At 29.3% G+C, this 19,179-nt stretch overlaps 1 protein-coding gene across 1 annotated transcript in view; it reads left to right on the top strand.

Annotated features, from left to right (window-relative positions):
* Nucleotides 1–16,259, top strand: part of LOC135963758 (aquaporin) — an 88,611-nt gene extending 72,352 nt beyond the window's left edge. The window contains exons 4-6 of the mRNA XM_065515731.1: nucleotides 15,361–15,504; nucleotides 15,561–15,773; nucleotides 15,839–16,259. Coding sequence (XP_065371803.1) covers nucleotides 15,361–15,504; nucleotides 15,561–15,773; nucleotides 15,839–16,027 — 546 coding nt within the window. The 3' untranslated portion in view covers nucleotides 16,028–16,259. The remainder of the gene's footprint in view (nucleotides 1–15,360; nucleotides 15,505–15,560; nucleotides 15,774–15,838) is intronic.
* The last annotated feature ends 2,920 nt before the right edge of the window (nucleotides 16,260–19,179 follow it).

Genomic DNA, 19,179 nt, shown 5'->3' with positions numbered 1-19,179 from the left:
CTGCGCTCACTTTTTAACATTTATGATCCATATAGTCTGGCAAATCATTATGAACAGATTGACGCTTGAACAACGCTACTAAATTATTAAAATTTACGAGGGCTGGTCAATAATTCCGTGACTCCTAACTGGTCCTGTAAACAAGCATCTGCCAGTTGACTCCTGTCAAAATTAGAACAAGCTGCATCATTTAGTTTGAATTTAACAGCCATTGATAGCAGACTTCCGCGTGACTTGAGGAGAAAATGGGAATCAAAAGCATTATTTTTTGCGAAAAAAAAACATTACTCATACCAAGGCTAAACTTGGTAAATACTATAGGAACTCCAATTTCAATCACAAAGTCGTTTACTGAATTTCGTTCTGGACGTCCAGTTGAGGTCTTTACACCCGAAACAAATTCACGATATAGTGCTGGCGATTGAAAGTGCGAGAGATTGTGGAAGCCATAGGCACCTCACAAGGTTCAGTGGTTTCAATTTTGAATGATCACTTGGGTATGAGAAAGCTTTCCGCAAGATGGATGCCGCGTTTGCTAATAATCGGGTGTACAAAAAAGTGTTCAGATGTGCAACTTCCATGAATTAGGCTACGAAATGCTACCTTATCCGCCCAATTCTCCGGATTTCTTGACTATTTCTTGTTTCCAAACCTGAAGAAATGGCTCGGCGAAAGGAGATTTGACTCCAACGATGAAATCATCACACAACCAAATACATATTTTGATGACCTCGACAAATCTCATTTTTTGGAAGGGATGCAACGTGTATAGAGCTCAAAGAAGACTATTGGAGTTTTCTTTTCTGACACAAAATGTTGCATATATATTGTGTACCATTTATTAAATGCTACCCATACCCTCATAATGTGTTGGATTTTTAACTATCACAATAAAACACAATCATTGCCATTTTCTTTTATGTAGCTTCTAAATATTATAAAACTATACTTTTTACTTACATAAAAAGTGGAGCATTTCTAACCCTTTGATAAAATTGAGGATGAAACATGTAGCATATATTCAGGGTTTTAGGGTAACATTATTAGAAAAGAACACGACCAAACTACATTTTTTTCAGAAAAGAACACAAAGAAGGGTAAAAGGCAGAATAAATGCATCATTTATGCCAGAAAAGAAAACACCATATGTTGAAAAATAAAATGATTTTTTTATTCAAAAACCTGTGTTTCATTCAAAAAGTAACGGACTTATTGACCAGACCTCATTTTTTTGAAAATCAATCATCGATTCTCGCAATTTATAGACGATTGTTTTATCGCAAAATTGTATTCAACGATGAGGCTCATGTTTGGCTTAAAGGGTTTCTTAATAATGAAAATTTTCGCATATGAAATGAGACCAATACACAACAAACCCTACAGACTCCATTACCTCCAGAAAAATGCATCGTTTGGTTCTGTTTACAAGCTGCGTCATCGGATCTTATTTCTTCAAAAATTAAGCCGGAGCTAATTACCTCACCATGCTCAATGAGATCGTTACAGCACCATGATCAATGATTTTTTGTTTTAAAATATGATCCGGTCGAAAATATTTCTCATTTTCTGTTTCTTACCCCCTTTCACACTAGGCAATTTAGTTGCGCATGTCTCTTGTGTTTTTGTAGATGCCAGAGGTAATGACGGGTTAAGGAGAAGAAAATTTTACATGATGTTTTGTTGTTGACAAGAGACTTGCGCAACTAAATTGCCTAGTGTGAAAGGGGTCTTAATTAAGTTTTGGAACTCTTCGTATCATATATGTATGTATATCAATAGGACAAGTGTTCTCTTGTAATTAGTACAATTATAACAATTGATACAAATTTTCTACTGGAAAAGTCAAACGAAAAATGGTGGTTCTCAAATCACTCTTTGTTTTTGTAGAGAAGTATATTATTTTCAATTGTCATCAGAGCGTTTTCATACTGGGAACACTCGTGTATTTTTATTTCAGTATGACAGTTTTGACAACCGAATTTCGAATTATTTAGCCCAAATGTTCGATTGTTCTAGTTCGGGCAGAAATATTTTGGAAGTGTTCCCTTAAAAAGTCAAAGACGAATACTTATATTGTTTCTCTAATAATCGCAACTGAAACAAAGTTTACTTTAAAGGTATTCATAGAAGGCAATACTGAGTATTAATATTTGTCAAAAACTCAGGTATCATAATATAATTTCATCGTCTAAACAAAATTTGTATTAGATTCTCAAAAAATACGAATGATTTTTTTGATTTACGGTCGGTATTCAAATTTTTTTAAAACAATTTAAAAACTTTTTATTTTCATATGTATCGGGTATGTATTTATAAATACAAATAAGCCAAACAAAAATGTCAAGAAAATAAAAAATAAATATAAAGTTTGCAGAAAACTATCAATCAACAAAGAAATAAAATATTTTTAATACTATCGTGTAAACAATAAATGTTTTTTCGAAACGATTTTTTGAAATACCGAATAATTTCAATAATATTTTAAATTTGAAAAGTGTTAATACTCAGTATTGCCGTCTATAAATACCTTAAGTAGTATTTATTTTATTCACAATTTCATTGCTTTGTTTCTTGAATTCATTTGTTCTTTTTTGAAATTGAAATAAAAATCTTAATTTCGTTTTATGTTTTCTAAAATTCAAATGGAAATTCGTTCATATGTAATTGAAATGTTCATTTGAAAAAAAATTAATGATAAATTGCATCCTTTTGGAATAATGTCATTTTCAATTCTTCTTTTCTAAATTCTAAACGGAAAATCTTATTCTCCTTTGGTCTTTTCTAAATATAAAATGGAACATCTAATTTTCAATTGTTCTAAACCGAATTTGAAAAAGGAAATTCTAAATTTGAATGGTATAGAAAAAACATTCATCAAAATTGGTATTCAAAAACACACTTTTGGTTTGGGACCATCCTAATATTTATGTATATGCCAACGCACTGACATCTTGTATTACAAGTATGTATGTCGTATGAGTTTGTGTATTTACGGATTATATGTCTAAATGTAAACAAATCAACCAATTGAAGGTACACTGAAAGAGAAAATATATAAAAATAAGACCAGACATTGGTTAAGGTTAAAAAAATGGTTAACAAATATACAAAATTTCAACTACCATTTGCATACCATTTTCAGTAGCAAAATTTGTCGCTAATTTGTTCAATTATTTTTCACAGTGTAACCAAAGTTTACGCATTTATAAACAAAACAAACCAAATACAAAAGCAACAACAACAACAATAAACGAGTACAGTGCACTCGCGATAATATGAACACCCCAAAATATGAACACTTTTTACTTCCATAGGCTACTCTAAAATATGAACTTAGTGGACTAAGATGTTCATATTTTAAAGCTTTTTAAAATATGAACAGCTTATTTTTGTATTTTTAATGTATTTTATCTATCTGCACAGAGTTGAAATCTAAATCAACAGGGTAGTGGCTAAATTCTAATTTAACTGCTTAATAATTTTTAGACTTCCCTAGCTGTAGATGGGAATTAGATAGATGCCGTTCGCAAATATGAACAATCTTGCAAAAGTGAACTGGCCTGGTTTTAATTAGTTCATATTATCGCGAGTACATTGTATTAACATAAAAGAGCGTATGAGTGATTAGCAAAAATAAGAATGTGAGGAGAGTAGTAAATGAGCAGCTTTGTATAAAATGTGGGCCACAGCTTAAAAACAATAACAAAACAACGTTAACAACAATAATGATACCAACAACAGTAACTACAACAATAATAACAATAACAACAACATACAAAACAAACGTGTGAATTTGTGTATGACAAACGTAACAAAAACACCAGAATTGCATTTCAGTTATTGGCTTCTTGAGTCTGCGCGGCGGCAGATTTTTTTTTTCCATCTTTGGGTCTTACTCTCACTTTGTACATAAATGTTAACTGAAATTAACGCGCAATTCGTTTATTTGTAGTCTTAATGCAACTCCTAGTGTGGTTCCACTATGGAAAAGTGTCTGTTGTCGGACTAATTAAATTGTCAGTGCGTTTGTAACACATGCTACACAAGACAGAGAACGGATGCTACAAATTAACCCATGTTCTATGGTAGATTATTGTCTTAATGCTGTTGTGCTTTCCATCAAATGTTCACAATAATTTGAATGTGCTAAAAAATCTCTATCAAAAAAATCGTTTGGTTTACTAATAAAATTACAATGATTTGTTATCAAACTTCATCTCAAATTGATAAGAAAAGCCTTCTCCACAGAAAGGAAGTTCCTTTATTCTCAATTTTTTTACAAATCATTCTCAATTTCACAGAAACATACCTCAAGTCCCACAAATCTTGTATGCAAGATTTGTATGGTTCTTTCAAAATGATGATGATTTTATTGGGTCCCCGGAAAAAAAATATTAGAAATATTTCATTAAAAACCCCTTTAACTTAGGATAATTCCAAACAAATATTTAGTTTTGAAGCAGATAGATCTTACAAAACATGTGTACTGAAAAAGTGGTTATTAGAGTATCCAAAACGGAAACATCAATATATCGGAAATTCTTCCGGCTCGGTTTAAAATCGAAAAAATCGGCCCATAAATGGCTGAGAACCGGGAAAGCCTTGATTTTTGGCCTATTTTTGATATATATCTGGATAACTAAGTCATTAATATAGACAATATGTATATTTGCAACAATGTATATATGTATAAGTATATAGTAAGTTGGACCTACAATTAAAAAATATTTTTTAACCCGAATTTTTTTTTTCATCAACAAATTTTTTTTTTGTCATAAATTCTTTTTTGAAAAAAATAATTTTTAAAAATTAAAAAAATTTAAAAAAAAATTGGAAAAAACTTTTTTCAAAAAAAATTAAAAAAAAAATTTAAAAACAATTTTGAAAAAAATAAAATTAATTTTGTTTACCTAAAAATATTTAAAAATTTTATTTTAAAATATAATTTGGCGAAGGGTATATAAGGATTAGGCACGGCCGAATATACATAGCTCTCTTACTTGTTTTTAAATAATAAAGTTTCGAAGCAATATATTTTACAAGTTCATATACATATATAATCGATTTTGAATTTGAAACTATTCGTATTTTTTTCTTGGGAGAATAAGCCGCTATTACTATTTCCTTTCTATAAAAAATCTTAAGGAACTCATAACATTTTATATTTTCTTGAAATGAATCTCAACAGCGATCAAAAAGTGTACCAGCTTTGGGATTTCAGAACATTTAGTCAAATTTAAGCTCCCTAGGGGTTAAATTTCTTTATCGGTGATTTTTTGCAAGCGATTTTTTTCTTCTAAATTTGTGGCGTTCACAAGTCTAGTAAAAACATTTGTTTCTGTAACTTTTTAACTTGGTCTATGTATTCTTGTTGCAAATTCATGTTTCGCTACAAATGCAGTTGGTTTGTAATGCGTAAATTATGTTTGTTTGTAAAACATTTGTAAACTGGTCTTAATTCATATTCGTACACGGTCAAAACGCAATGTTTCTTTTAATTTATTTTTTTTTATTTTTTTGTTAATTATTTTTAAAACTTTAACTTGTTTATATGGTTACCAGTACAAAATTTAACATTTGGTTTGTTTGTATTTTTATTATTTTTTTTAAAATTATATGTGGTTTAGTTGTTGTAGTTGTAGCTATAAAAATACAAGTTCATTGAACGTTTATTTATGTAGTTATTTATTTGTGTTGTGGTATTGTGTGTGTATGAAGTACTTACATTGAATTTTAACCCTAAAGAGAGTTAAAAAACTATATAAATGTGGAATATGATGCCAGATTAAGCATCATGCGACAAAAGACGACATCAAAAGTAGGTATCTCTCAATATTCCTTTTTTAATTCCTACAAATAATATACATACAATTAATTAACCGTTTGCGGGTTAAATATAACGATACATTTTCATACAGATGTAATCTTGCACTTGTTGATGGTTCGTTTGTATCTTAAAAACAACAAAAATTAATGGCCATTTCATACGAAAATTGCATTACGCTCTCTTATACACATTTACCTATCCACACGTTGTTATTTATTTAAGGCCCCAGTGCATTTAAACAAATTCGAATATATACATACAGTGTCATTAAAAAAAAGCATTTTTTACCAAAGGCCAAACTTATAAGAGTGAAATTGAAAAAAGTTAATTTTCAACATCCTTTTCACCATTATATCCTGGAATTTAGATCTACAAAATTGATGTCAAAGTAGAGTACCAGTAAAAAAAAACTGTGTTTTTTTGTATTTAAGTCTCCATTTATTCTATATTCAAATAATAAGAAAAAAAAATACAGAATAATCAAAAAAATAAATACAAAAGTGCCCAAAAAAAAACTTAGATAGTTTTGAAAATGAAATGTCCCATATGGGCAATTCCATATCATCGTACGTGACATTTGTACGCCTATAGTCAGAAGTAGTGGAATAGATTTTGCAAAAATAAGAGTATCTGAAAAATAATTTGGTGTTTATGTTCCATTCAGAGGGTACTATATTTTAAAATAATAAAAAGTTCTTTCGAAATAAGGGTATATCGTATGTGACATAAAACGGAGCTCATTTTGAGGTACATGTAGAAATATGCGAAAAAAATTCGAATCGTGAGAGCCGTTAATTTCTTACACTAAACGAAATATTTTTCCTTTACAATACGTCGTATTTAAATAAAAACAATCTTTGGCTGATTATTAATAAATAAAAATTTAATATCGTACGTGACATAACATACGTGACAGATTTTTCTCATATAATAAAACAATATATATTCTGTAAATATATGTAGACAAAAACTAAAAAAATTAATAGAAAATATACATTCGGTTTCAATAAACAATTTGACAGTAGCAAAAACAACAATCAGAGTCAAATTCATTTCATACTACAAGCTAATTGGGAGCCTAGTTTTCGCCGCAATTTTAGCCTAAAACATACCTAAAACATTAAAAAATTAAATATAATTAGTTTAAACTATTATTTTTGTCTTTAAATACTTTCACATATTTTATTATTTTCTTCTATTGAAGTCATCTTGAAAAAAAGTTTCAAGGGTTTTTGTGTTTTCAGTCGTGGTAGCGATTCTCGTGGAATTGCCCATATATGTTTTATCAAATATATGTTTCGGTGCACCAAACCAGAATGAAATTTTTGTACTTTACTTTCTTTGGAATTGGAAAAAAGTAATATTTAACTCAAATTGTGTCCAATATGTTTTGACCGCTACTGTATATTTTTTAAAGTTTTGAACTTCTTTTTTATGGTTTAAATGCATTTTTTTCAGTTCGCACAAAAAAAACATTAAATTGTTTAAATGATTTGTTTATCATTTATTTATTTATTTATTTATTATTTATGAATGTTTGTATTTAATAGGTATGAATGTATGTATGTGTGTGCATATCTGTGTGAGAATGAGCGTTTAACATTATTTATCGTTCATACTCATAAAATTTATAAAATTTATTTTATTTTTAATTCGATTTCTTTTTCTTAAAACTACATACATATATTGCACGTCGTAAATGTGCGATTCTTTATGGGAAATTTACGGTGTGTGTGCATAAAAATTATTATTTTTCATTAATTTTATTGAAATGTAAAGCAAATATGCATATTTGATTAAAATAAAATGTATTGTAAGAGGTATAGTAAGTTTGGAAATACATAAGTTTAAATGTTACTCTACAATGAGGTATTTGGAAAGTTCAAAAATAATATCCACTGAAGAACTAGATATATAGAGAAAACTGTATTGTCAGGTCAGTCGAATTTGTTGGGAATTTTTAAATTTATTTTATAAATACCGTTGTTATATTATATTTAAGACAAACAGAAGACATTTATTGGAAAAATGTTTTAAATAATTTCATTGACTAAATAACCAAAAACAATTTGAATGAAAAACAAGTAAGAGAGCTATATTCTGCTGTGCCGAATCTTATATACCCTTCACCAAATTATACTTATAATAAAAATTTCAAATAATTTTAGGTAAACAAAATTTATTTTTTTTTCCAAAGTTGTTTTTTTAATTTTTTGGAAAAAGCATTTGTTCAAATTGATTTTTTAAATTTTTTTTTCCTAAATTTTAAAATTTTTTTTTTTGTTTTATCAATTTTATTTTAATATATAACAAAAAAACTTTTGGTGAAAAAAAAACGGGTTAAAAAATATCTTTTCCGATTTTGACCCATTGTAGGTCCAACTTACTATGGTCTTATATACGTCATTGCAAAGGTCTTTGAAATATCTATCATTAAATATCCTTTTTGTCTATATTAATGACATAGTAATCCATATATACGTAAACAAAATAGGTCAGAAATCGAGGTTGTCCTGGTTTTTTCCTTATATCTCAGCCATTTGTGAACCGATTTTCACGATTTATATAAATAGAACCGAACCGGAAGAATTCCGGAGATATCGATGTAAGTGTCGTGTATGTAAGTTATTTAGGGGCTTCGGAAAGTTGATTTCAACAGACAGACAGACGGACATGGCTTAATCGACTCCGCTATCTATAAGGATCCAGTGTCGGAAATGAAAAAATGTAGAAATTACAAACGAAATGACAAACTTATATTATATTCTTTATATTATATTATTTAAATTATTAACAGCCTTCAATTGATCTTATACGAATTATTTTTCAGAAATGATTCCTTTATGATAATTCTTAAATAATTACGCAGTTTTGTAACATAAAAATAAATAAAACACTAATTTTTAATTCAAAACCTCTAGAATTGGCTGATGCCTTGTGTATATCCAATTTATATGTACGGAATCAAATTGTGGGGAACGGCCAGTAATACCAACATTAATGTTATGTAGAGGGCCCAATCAATGTTACCTGATTAGTGTATTTGAATTGGGGATTTCATGTTTAGTATTTCGTGTGCAAGAATTTGGGCATTTTGTCCAATTATTGAGAGTTTTCAAATTTTTAATAGAGGTACCAAACTTTTTGTTTAAACAATTTTTATCTGTGTTTAAAAATGATAATAAAATCTCTTTCGTAAAAAATATAAACAATTTACAATTTTTTAGTCTTCTTTTTCACTTCCAACTTTGTTTATTCTAATGTAATATTGTTTTTAGGCTCAGCATCTAAATTCAATTTATGTCTAAGAATAATTTCAACAGTTTTTAAAGAGATGAACCAAAAACTAAATGCCTGCTATTTAATCTTCTACTAGAATGACAAACATATTCTCGAATTAAGATTTAGCTTTATCACAGAAATATCATTCACAAAATACTCCACCTATCAGGAATCTAAATTTATTCAATTAATTCTTCGTATTTACTAAAAACTGAAACTGATTACTGATATCGTAATCCAAAATCAGCCTACAAGCATACAATATTAACGACTTTATTTTTTTAAGAAAGTAAATTATCTTTGTAATTGTTACCTTTATAAGTCGGACTAGTCTTAAGGTTTGAGATTGATTTGGGAATAAGACTTGTTATCAACGAAAACAAAATTTTTCAAACGTGATTTTTCAAAAATTAAAATTTAGTTTTTGGTTTGAGAATAATATTTGATATTAAATTGAGAAAATGCCATCAATCAAATTTTTTTGTATACCCTTCAGGATCTGTTTAGATAGCAGAGTCGACACACAATCCGTGTTGTCCTATCCGCACTATTTTTTTACCAAATTTTTTTCACCCAAAAAAAGTTTTTCAACAAAAATTGTTTTTAATATTTATCTTCAAGTAGACTTGGTGAACAGTATTTAAGATATATATACAGTGGTTGACAAAACAATGGAAACTTTTCCAAATATTCCATATGTATCCCAAAATTTAAAATATTTTTTTAAAATAAAATTTTTTTTTTTTAGTATTTAGTATATTTATATAAATTAACTGAAAAACAAACAACATAATTAATTATATTCTGAAAAAAGGGAACAAAATTAAAAATATTCACTATTTCGCTACTGACAAAACAAAAAGTTAAGATTTGTGAAGACTTAAAAAATAAAATAATTAACGATTTGAAAGCTGGTTTAAAACAAAAAAGTATCTGTGACAAATATTCAATAAATCAGCAGTTTCAAAAATTATAAAGAAATTTCTTGATACCGGTTCTGTAAAAACTCAACATTTAGGTGGAAGACCTCGTAAGACTACGCCTAGACAAGATAATTTAATAGCGAGAGAGTTCAAGAAATTCCCAAAAATAACTAATCGAGAGGTTGTTAATAGCCTAAAATTAGAAATAAGTACCCGAACATTGTTAGTCGCAGGGCAAATGAGGCTGGTCTTGGTTGCTATCGTCATGTGAAAAAACACTCATTTCTAAAAAGAACCGTTCTGCTCGTCTACAATTTGCCAGGGATCATTTAAACTGGTCGATATAGAAATGGAATACTGTCCTCTTTTCCAACGAATCCATATACAATTTAAGAGGCAGTGATGGGAGAACATTTGTAAGACGACCAAAGGGAAAAAGATTAGATCCAAAGTACACAAATAAGACTGTAAAGTTTGGCGGTGGCAATATTATGGTATGGGGATGTTTTTCAGGGCAAGGTATGGGCCCAATTCATATTATAAAAGATACCATGACAGGTATAGGATACAGAACCATATTAAACGATGTTATGTATCCCTACGCTAAGGAAAATATGCCCCTAGTTTGGAGATTCCAACACGACAACGACCCGAAACACACCTCTAGGGTTGTAACCGAGTGATTACAATCTATCGAGGTACGTGTTTTGAAGTGGCCTGCCCAAACCAGATCTCAATAAGGGAATGGCAAAATATTTCAAAGGAGACCATTGACACTTTAATTGGTTCAATGCATCGTCGATGTGTAGCAGTTATAAAAAATAAGGTATACCCAACAAAATATTGAGTTATTGCAAAGTTTAGACCATATTTGTTAAAATAATACCTAAGTTTCCATTGTTTTGTCAATACCGTAATAAAGAAATCTTTTAATTTTGTTTTCTCATTCTTAGAATTTAATTAATTATGTTCTTTGTTTTTTGTTAAATTAAGTTAATAAAATTATACAAATAAAATACTACAAAAATGTTAAAATTTTTTAAAAAATTATTTCAGATTTTAGGCCGCTAATGAAATATTTGGAAAAGTTTCCATTGTTTTGTGAACCACTGTATATATAGCACTCTTACTTGTTTTTAAATTAGTCTTAATGAAATGTGGAACTAAAATCTTTGTTTAGGTTAGCGAAACCTTTGAGAATTTTGGTTTGATATTCATAAAATTCTTCAAACACTCGATTTGGTATTTTACGATTTTCAAAAGAGTTTCAGTTTGTAAATAAAACTGAAAAGAACTCAAAAAAAATATTTCCACAAATGTAACGTACCCAATATCAATCGAAAAGAAAAATATATTAAAGTAAATGTTGTTTGCATATTAAATGAGTTCATTTATGTTGAAGAACTTACTTATAAATTTAAATTCAAACATACATAAATACTTATATACGTTCTTTCATACAAATATAGTCATACATTATTTTTAAAAGTACCCATATTCATACATTAATTCGTAAAAACAAAAATATATGTGTGAATGTTCAATTTAGAATCGCAGACGAGTGGAGTAAGTAGTAGTATGAATGTATGTTTGTACCTGTTGAATGTAGGTTAAATTTTTATGCGTTTCAAGAATTAAACAAAAAAATAAATAAACTAAAATCTTGTCATATATTGGCCATAAAAGAATTTCAGTTTTACGCTATAATTCTGTTTATATTTAAAAAAAAAATTGTTAATGAAAAATTAAAATTAAAAATGAATTAAATTGCTGTACATTATTTCACGTGCATATTCGCTTAAAAGTTTTGTGACATTTTACAATTTATGGAGAGATTTTGAAGAGAAAAGTAGATCAAAGTTATAAATAATTGTGTAAAATCTTTGTCAGTAACTATTTATTTAAATGTATTTTTAAAATATTTTCCTTAAATACAAATTTTGACTCACTTTACTGTCTTCATAAAATAACTGGCAATACAGTTTGTTTATATCTTCAATATAAGGCAAATATCTTTTACTGTCTTATCTCATGCAAAATATTTGCGTCGACATTATGCACATGATTTTGCATTAGCAATTAATTAAATTTATGACTGGTTGGTATATTCAGATTTTAATTAGTTAATTTATTAAATAAAACGCATCTGATAATTAACTGTTTATGGCTCATTTATCAAATCGTTCAAAATATAGTAAACATTTGTTTAAAAAATATTCCATAGACCATTCCATAGACATAGACCTTTGACCAAACAAAGGTCTATGTCTATGGACATTGATAAAATATTTTCGATGAAAATAACATAAAATAAGTTAAAGTGCTACAAGGGTTGTCATTCGAATAAAAATTATTCGAATAATCGAAGAAAACCTATATTTTTTTATTCCGGAAAGATATGTATTTGTATGGGTGCTAGGAAAAATCATAGACCGATTCCTACCATTTTCAACGCAAAATGTTCTTTTATAATATCAATAACGTGTGCAAAATAACTCTGGTCCTACTTGACCGATTTTCAATACCAAACTTTTCTGATCAAAAGATAATATTTAACGAAAATTTCCATTGGATATCGTGCCTTCAACAGCCAGACAGTCAGTCTTAGAATAAGGATCCAGAATATAAATACTTTTGTGGGTCCTCGATGGATATTAAAATTATTCGATCAATAATTGTCGATTCATCGAATAGTCGAATATATTTATTTTCAAGTTAAAATTAAAAAGAAAATAGTTTATATAATCAAAAATATGGAGAAATCTATTTCAAAGAAACAATAGTTTATAATGTTATTCCAAATTGGTTACATTGAACATTTTATTAGAAACGACCTTCTACATTAATTTTCCAATCAACTTTGGATTAACACACCAATATCAAAACAGTATGAAAACCTTGTGACTACTAGAGGCGATCGATATTTTCATACCTGTGATTTAATCACCGTGATTGAATAATCACTGGCAGCAACTGTTACTGAATATAGCAAGTAAAAGGTACACTTAAGTCGTTCTTTTATATTTTCCAACATTCACTGTTAACAACTGTTACTGAAAATGTATAGCAAGTAACATATATGTATTTATACCCTACACCACCATAGTATACCACCTTAAAGTATACCGATGGACTTAGAATAACTTTCTAAGTAAACGATATCCGTCCATCCGTCTGGCTGGTCGCCTCGCTGGCTGTCCATGTAAGGATCAAGCCTGTTGAAACTGGCAGAAATCGGACAATTATTATTCCTAGCCCCCATACAAATGTTCTTCCGAAATTGGACTTTATCGGTCATAAATGTTTAATTTATATGGGGCATTTCATGTCAAGTGAACCAACTTTTGAAATCGATGTCTTCCGATCGGGATGAAAAAAAAAAATTTAAAAAAGGGCCCATATTGGAAAAAATCGATTTTGCAAAAAAAGTCAAAAATTTTATGTCTTGGGTTACAAAATATTTATTTTATAGATATCCCACTCGCAACCCACTAAGCGACCTAAAATATCTTAAAGGAATAGACCTAAGCTTTCTTTTGACTAAAAAAAAATGTTTAAAAAGGGGCCCATTTTGAAAAAAAAAATCGAATTTGCCAAAAAAAAGTGAAAAATTTTAAGTTTTGAGTTAAAAAATATTTCTTTTGATAGATATCCCACTCGCATCCTACTAAGCGACCAAAAGGGTCTTCAAGGAAAATATCTACGCTTTTGTTTGAGCTAAAAATAAAATAAAAACGGGTCCATTTTGAAAAAAAAAAGTCAACAAAGTTTTTGATTTTGCGAAAAAAGTCCAAAATTGTATGTTTTGAGTTACAAAATATTTATTTTGATAGATATCCCACTCGCATCCCACTAAGCGACCAAATAGGTGTTCAATGAAAATATCTAAGCTTTATTTTAAGAAAAAAAAGGGCCCATTTAAAAAAAAAGTCAAAAAAGTTTTTGATTTTGGAAAAAAAATATTAAAAGTTTTTTATTTTTTTAAATATTTTTTTCGAAAGATTGAAGAAAGATCTATGTAAACTATTTGGGACACATTTTGCTAAGAACAATAGGTAATAAGTTACATGGATAAGAAAAAACACCTGCTTGACCAAAATGTCAAACTTTGACCCCCTCTAACTCGAAGAGTTCTCGACCGATCTTGTTGAAATAAACTAACCTTGGTGCAATCGATTTCAAAAGTTGGTTCACTTAACATGAAATGCCCCATATATGTATCTCAACAAATTCCGCTCCAAATAAGTTTTATATACACAAAATTCATGTCACCGAATTTTGTTACGATCGGTCCATAATTAGTCATAGCTCCCATATAGACCCGCTTACGAAAATCACTTTAACGTGCATAAATCGCTTAAAAATGTTGGTTTACACACAAACAACATAGTTAACTTTCATACAGACATGAATCATACGACCTAATTTCATGGTGATCGGTCCATAATTGGTCATAGCTCCCATATAAGGCCCACTTCCGAAAATCACTCAAAAATATAAATTATTGAAATTTTAAAAGAAAAATGTTTTTGCTCTTTTACTTAGTGTAGGGTATTATATGGTCGGACTTGACCGTCCATACTTTCTTACTTGTTTTTTTTTGTGTTGTACAGTGTTATGAATAGCTTCTTCTTATAATATCTAATGTAGTTTTAAACCTCTTAGCAAATCTGTAAGAATCTAATTATTGAGAAAGTTATAATTTTAAAATATGCACTATACCAGCATTCTCAAACTTTTACATTTGTGAAACGCTTTGATATCAAATCATTCTCAATTAGACATCAAATATCTGTGTTTGTTTTAAAATAAATTGAAATATTAGTTTTATGAATGATTTAAATTCATGAGAAAATACAATATCATAAAGACATTTTTATTCAAAAGTGAAAATAAAAAGTTATCTGCCTTTGAGAAACACTTGAAAATAATATTATTTTTTAAACGTGATTTAAGGACCTTGCAAACATTAATGTTTGATATCAAACTCAGAATTATTTTGTAAACAAATCCTTCATCACATATCAACAGTTTGAAAATGATTATGATTAACACGCTCAACAAAAAGGGGGAGTTTATTTCCCATTTAAGAAGTACCTTTATTCTCAAAAATTAAGAGGAAAAAATACATATTTCTTCAATCATACAGATGACAGATAATGCAATTATCAGAAAGAATTCTTTTTTTTAAGTTTATCACGAAATCATGAATAAATTCGAGAATTTTTCGAATTTAAAAAGGTTCCATAGACAAAATATGAAAAATATGCATATAAAATGCTATATAACTATAACCATAATATTCTCTTTCTCTCATTTTAATTGCAGGCCATTGGACACATTTCCGGTTGTCATATTAATCCAGCTGTTACCCTGGGCTTCCTTGTCGTTGGCGAAATGAGCATAATCAAAAGTGCTCTCTATATGGCTGTACAATGTGTGGGTGCTATTGCAGGAGCTGCCGTCATTAAAGTAAGTTCGATTCCAAACAAGCCAAGAAATCTAAATAATTTTATGCGAATATCTAGGTTGGTGTCTCCGAAGCTGTGGGTGGTCCTGAATTGGGTGTTTCCGGTTATGCTGGCTCCTTAACAGTGGGTCAAGCTGTGCTCATCGAAGCTTTGATTACTTTCATTTTGGTGTTTGTTGTTAAGGCTGTATCCGATCCCGGACGTACCGATATTAAGGGTTCTGCTCCCTTGGCTGTGGGTTTATCCATAGCAGCTGGTCATTTGTGTGCCGTAAGTGGAATTTTATTTAATTGTTTATAATTTTTTTTAATTTGTTTATTTAAATTTCCTTTCAGATTAATCTTACCGGTGCTAGCATGAATCCAGCCCGTTCTTTTGGCCCCTCTGTGGTACAAAACATGTGGATGGATCATTGGGTATATTGGGTGGGTCCTTTTGCTGGCGCTGCCGTGGCTGCTTTGCTCTATAAGTTTGTTTTCAAAGTACGCAAGGGTGATGATGAGGCCAACTCTTATGATTTTTAAGTAAACACATTCAAGTTACAGTATAATTTTTAACTTTAAACGAAAACTTAATCCAAAAACTTCAAAAAAATTTCTAAAATTTAAGCCAAGTAAAAAAGTATACCAACCTCATTGCTATTATTTGCTTTGTTAAACGCTAAGTTGTAAAGAAAATATGTATCTAGATATAAAACAAACCAAAACTAACCAGTTACGAAAAATACACAATCTTTTTGATTTAATTTCAACAAAAGAAAAGAGAAAATTATTATTGAAAAATTATAAACTAAAAAATATTTGTAATTTTTATAAATCGTTATATTTATTGTTAAATTTATTTAGTTTTAAACTTAAAAATACAAAAAAAAAGAAAAGAAGTGAATGAAAGAAACACACGAATTGTACATTTTATGTTTAAAGTGTAAGTGTAAGTGCTTAAATAAACCAATAACAAAAATTTAATAATTAATTTAAGAAAACCAAAATCTAAATGAAATTTATAGAGGTAATTCTCGAAGAAAACAACAAGTAAATTATAAACAATATAAATGTTAATTATTTAAGAGACGCTTCTTAAACAAATAAAATATTGTATGTTTAATGAAAAAATAAGATGTCTAGACTTTTTAATTGCGAAAAGATGTATGTAGGATGAAATTTGTGGTATTAATAAGTTTACTATGTTACACCAAATCTTCAAAATTTACTTACGACATGTTTAAACTTTTAAAAATCTTTGAAATAAATTTATATTTGGTCAATTCACAAGGTCTCTTATCATGTCATATTGTCATAATGTCCTAATATTTCACGAATCGGCGGATCGGCTTAACCGACTCTTAGGCGTTCGGCGCAGACCTCTGCTGGTTGGTATTTTAGAACATATTTTGCTTTAAAGGCAATAAGAATATTTTTAAATCATTGTGAAATATTAGGACATTATGACAATATGACATGATAAGAAACCTTGTGAATTGACCAATTGTATATCATTTCATATTAAAGATCGTATGTTCATTCATTAACTTAATCTAAAATGATTCGATTACTTGATTTTAATAAGATTTTTCTATTTGTATTGAGATGTTGGCCAATAAAGTAAACAGCCCTAATTTCTACTTCCTCAAATGCATTTTTTATACTTTTAATTCCTCATTCAGTATGTATTTCTTATCATACTTTAAATTAATAGTAGATTAATTAGTACCTCCTAAAAGTATGCTACACTTCTAATTATACAACACATAAACACAAGGTACGTTCAGCTTATGGAAATATTTGACGAAATAAGTGTAACCACTAATTGAAAAAAAATATTTCTTTGAATTCACCACGCATATACACAATCAGATGAGATATAAAGTGGAGAATGATTTGAATTTAACACATATTTCGCATTCCGGACCTGTCAACTGGCCGCCTAGATCATGTGATATACCCTAGATTTGTATACTCTACACCACCATAGCGGGCAGGGTATTATGCGTTTGTGCTGATGTTTGTAACGTCCAAAAATATTAGTATAACACCCACCTTAAAGTATCCCGATCGATGCCGGCCCGTTCGTCTGGCTATAACATTGTGCGCAAAATATAGGTCGCAATTTTGAAGATATTTCGATAAAATTTGGACGAAACCTCTTGAAACTGGCTGAAATCAGTACATCATTTCACATAGCCCCCATACAAATGTCCTCCCAAAATTGGAATTTATCGGTCATACATTTTTTAATTTATATAGGTATCTTCACAAATTTCGTTAAAAATCAGTTTTATATACACGGAATTCGCGTTACCCATTTTAATGATGACCGGTCCATAATTAGTTTTAGCTACCATATAACCCGCGCTCTTAAAAATGTTGGTATCCACATAGAATAAGTTCGGGTAATGTGGTATACCTATTTTTTATTTGACTATAATTTTAAAATCTTAATTCGATTGTTGGTGTTCTACTACAAGTGTTAGGTTTACATCCATGAAAGTAAAAAAGTCTTTTAAGTTCAAGTTTTAGAGAAATTTGGGAAAAAGAGAAAAAGCCCATAAACAAGACATTGAAAAAATTGGCGGGTAATGTGGTATACCATGTTCTTTTAATATTGTATACTAAACCACATAACCGATGCATAGTATTTTAATTTGTAAATGTGCAACCTCCTCCATTTTCGAAATAACGGTATTTCTCGAAAATACGAGCTAACCTAAAACGGTTAGCGCACGGCTATGTCCTGAAAAAACATGCTTGCATATGCTATTTATCTCTAGGCATTTCAAAATTTAAATTTTAAAAATTTGCCATACCTTGGTCTGCTTTTTTAAAAATATAGGGATCATTTTTTGACCGAATGGACTCGATTTTTTTTTGTTAGTTAGACAACTAAATTACCAATAACATACAAAAGATTTCAGAGCAATATCAATTACGAATCCAAAAATAACCGACTTTCAATTTAAAAATTCAAAAAATAGTAGATTTTTGTTGTTTTTTGGACAAAAAGGTGACTTAAATTTTTTTTTATTAAAAAACAACTTTCTTTAAGAACTCTATCAATATTTAATATGTAATAAAATCTTTAGTTATTAACGAAACTCAATGAAATTTTCAACGTTTTTTAAGTTTTTCATTCTAAATAACAAAGTGTAAAAAAAGTTTAAAGGGAATCCCGCAATTCCTAAAAATTGGAGCAAAAATCCCAAAAATGGTATTTTTTACAATTTTGCCCATATGGTCCACATTTCCTTCGGGGCTGGGAAAATACTTTAGGGATAAATAGGGAACATATCAGGGTTTCCGTTTTCTGATCCCAGCTTTGGGATTTTAGAAATGTGGCCCAAATTTGAAATTTTGATAAAAAAAATAGGTCAATTTCCGAAGGGCGTAGAGCCGACATGTTCGAAAAATAGGACATGTTTTTTATACCAAAATGTTCTCCAAGGTATGGCAAAATTTTAAAATTTCAATTTTGAAATGCCTAAACTCGGAAATTATAAGATATAATAGCACACGCAAGCATTTTTTCAAGACCTAGCCGAGCGCTTTCCAAAAATATAAAATTCTTTGAAATCGGATGGGACACAAAAACGTGGCACGTGTTTAAAAATGTTACAAGAAGGTACCCTACTTTGAGCCCCCATAGCGCCGCCCCTGGAGCAGTTTTAGGGCCCATTTTAATA

The sequence above is a fragment of the Calliphora vicina genome, chromosome 1, assembly GCF_958450345.1.
Source record: "Calliphora vicina chromosome 1, idCalVici1.1, whole genome shotgun sequence".
Lineage (NCBI taxonomy): Eukaryota > Metazoa > Arthropoda > Insecta > Diptera > Calliphoridae > Calliphora > Calliphora vicina.
This window is presented reverse-complemented; position numbering and strand designations above follow the sequence as displayed.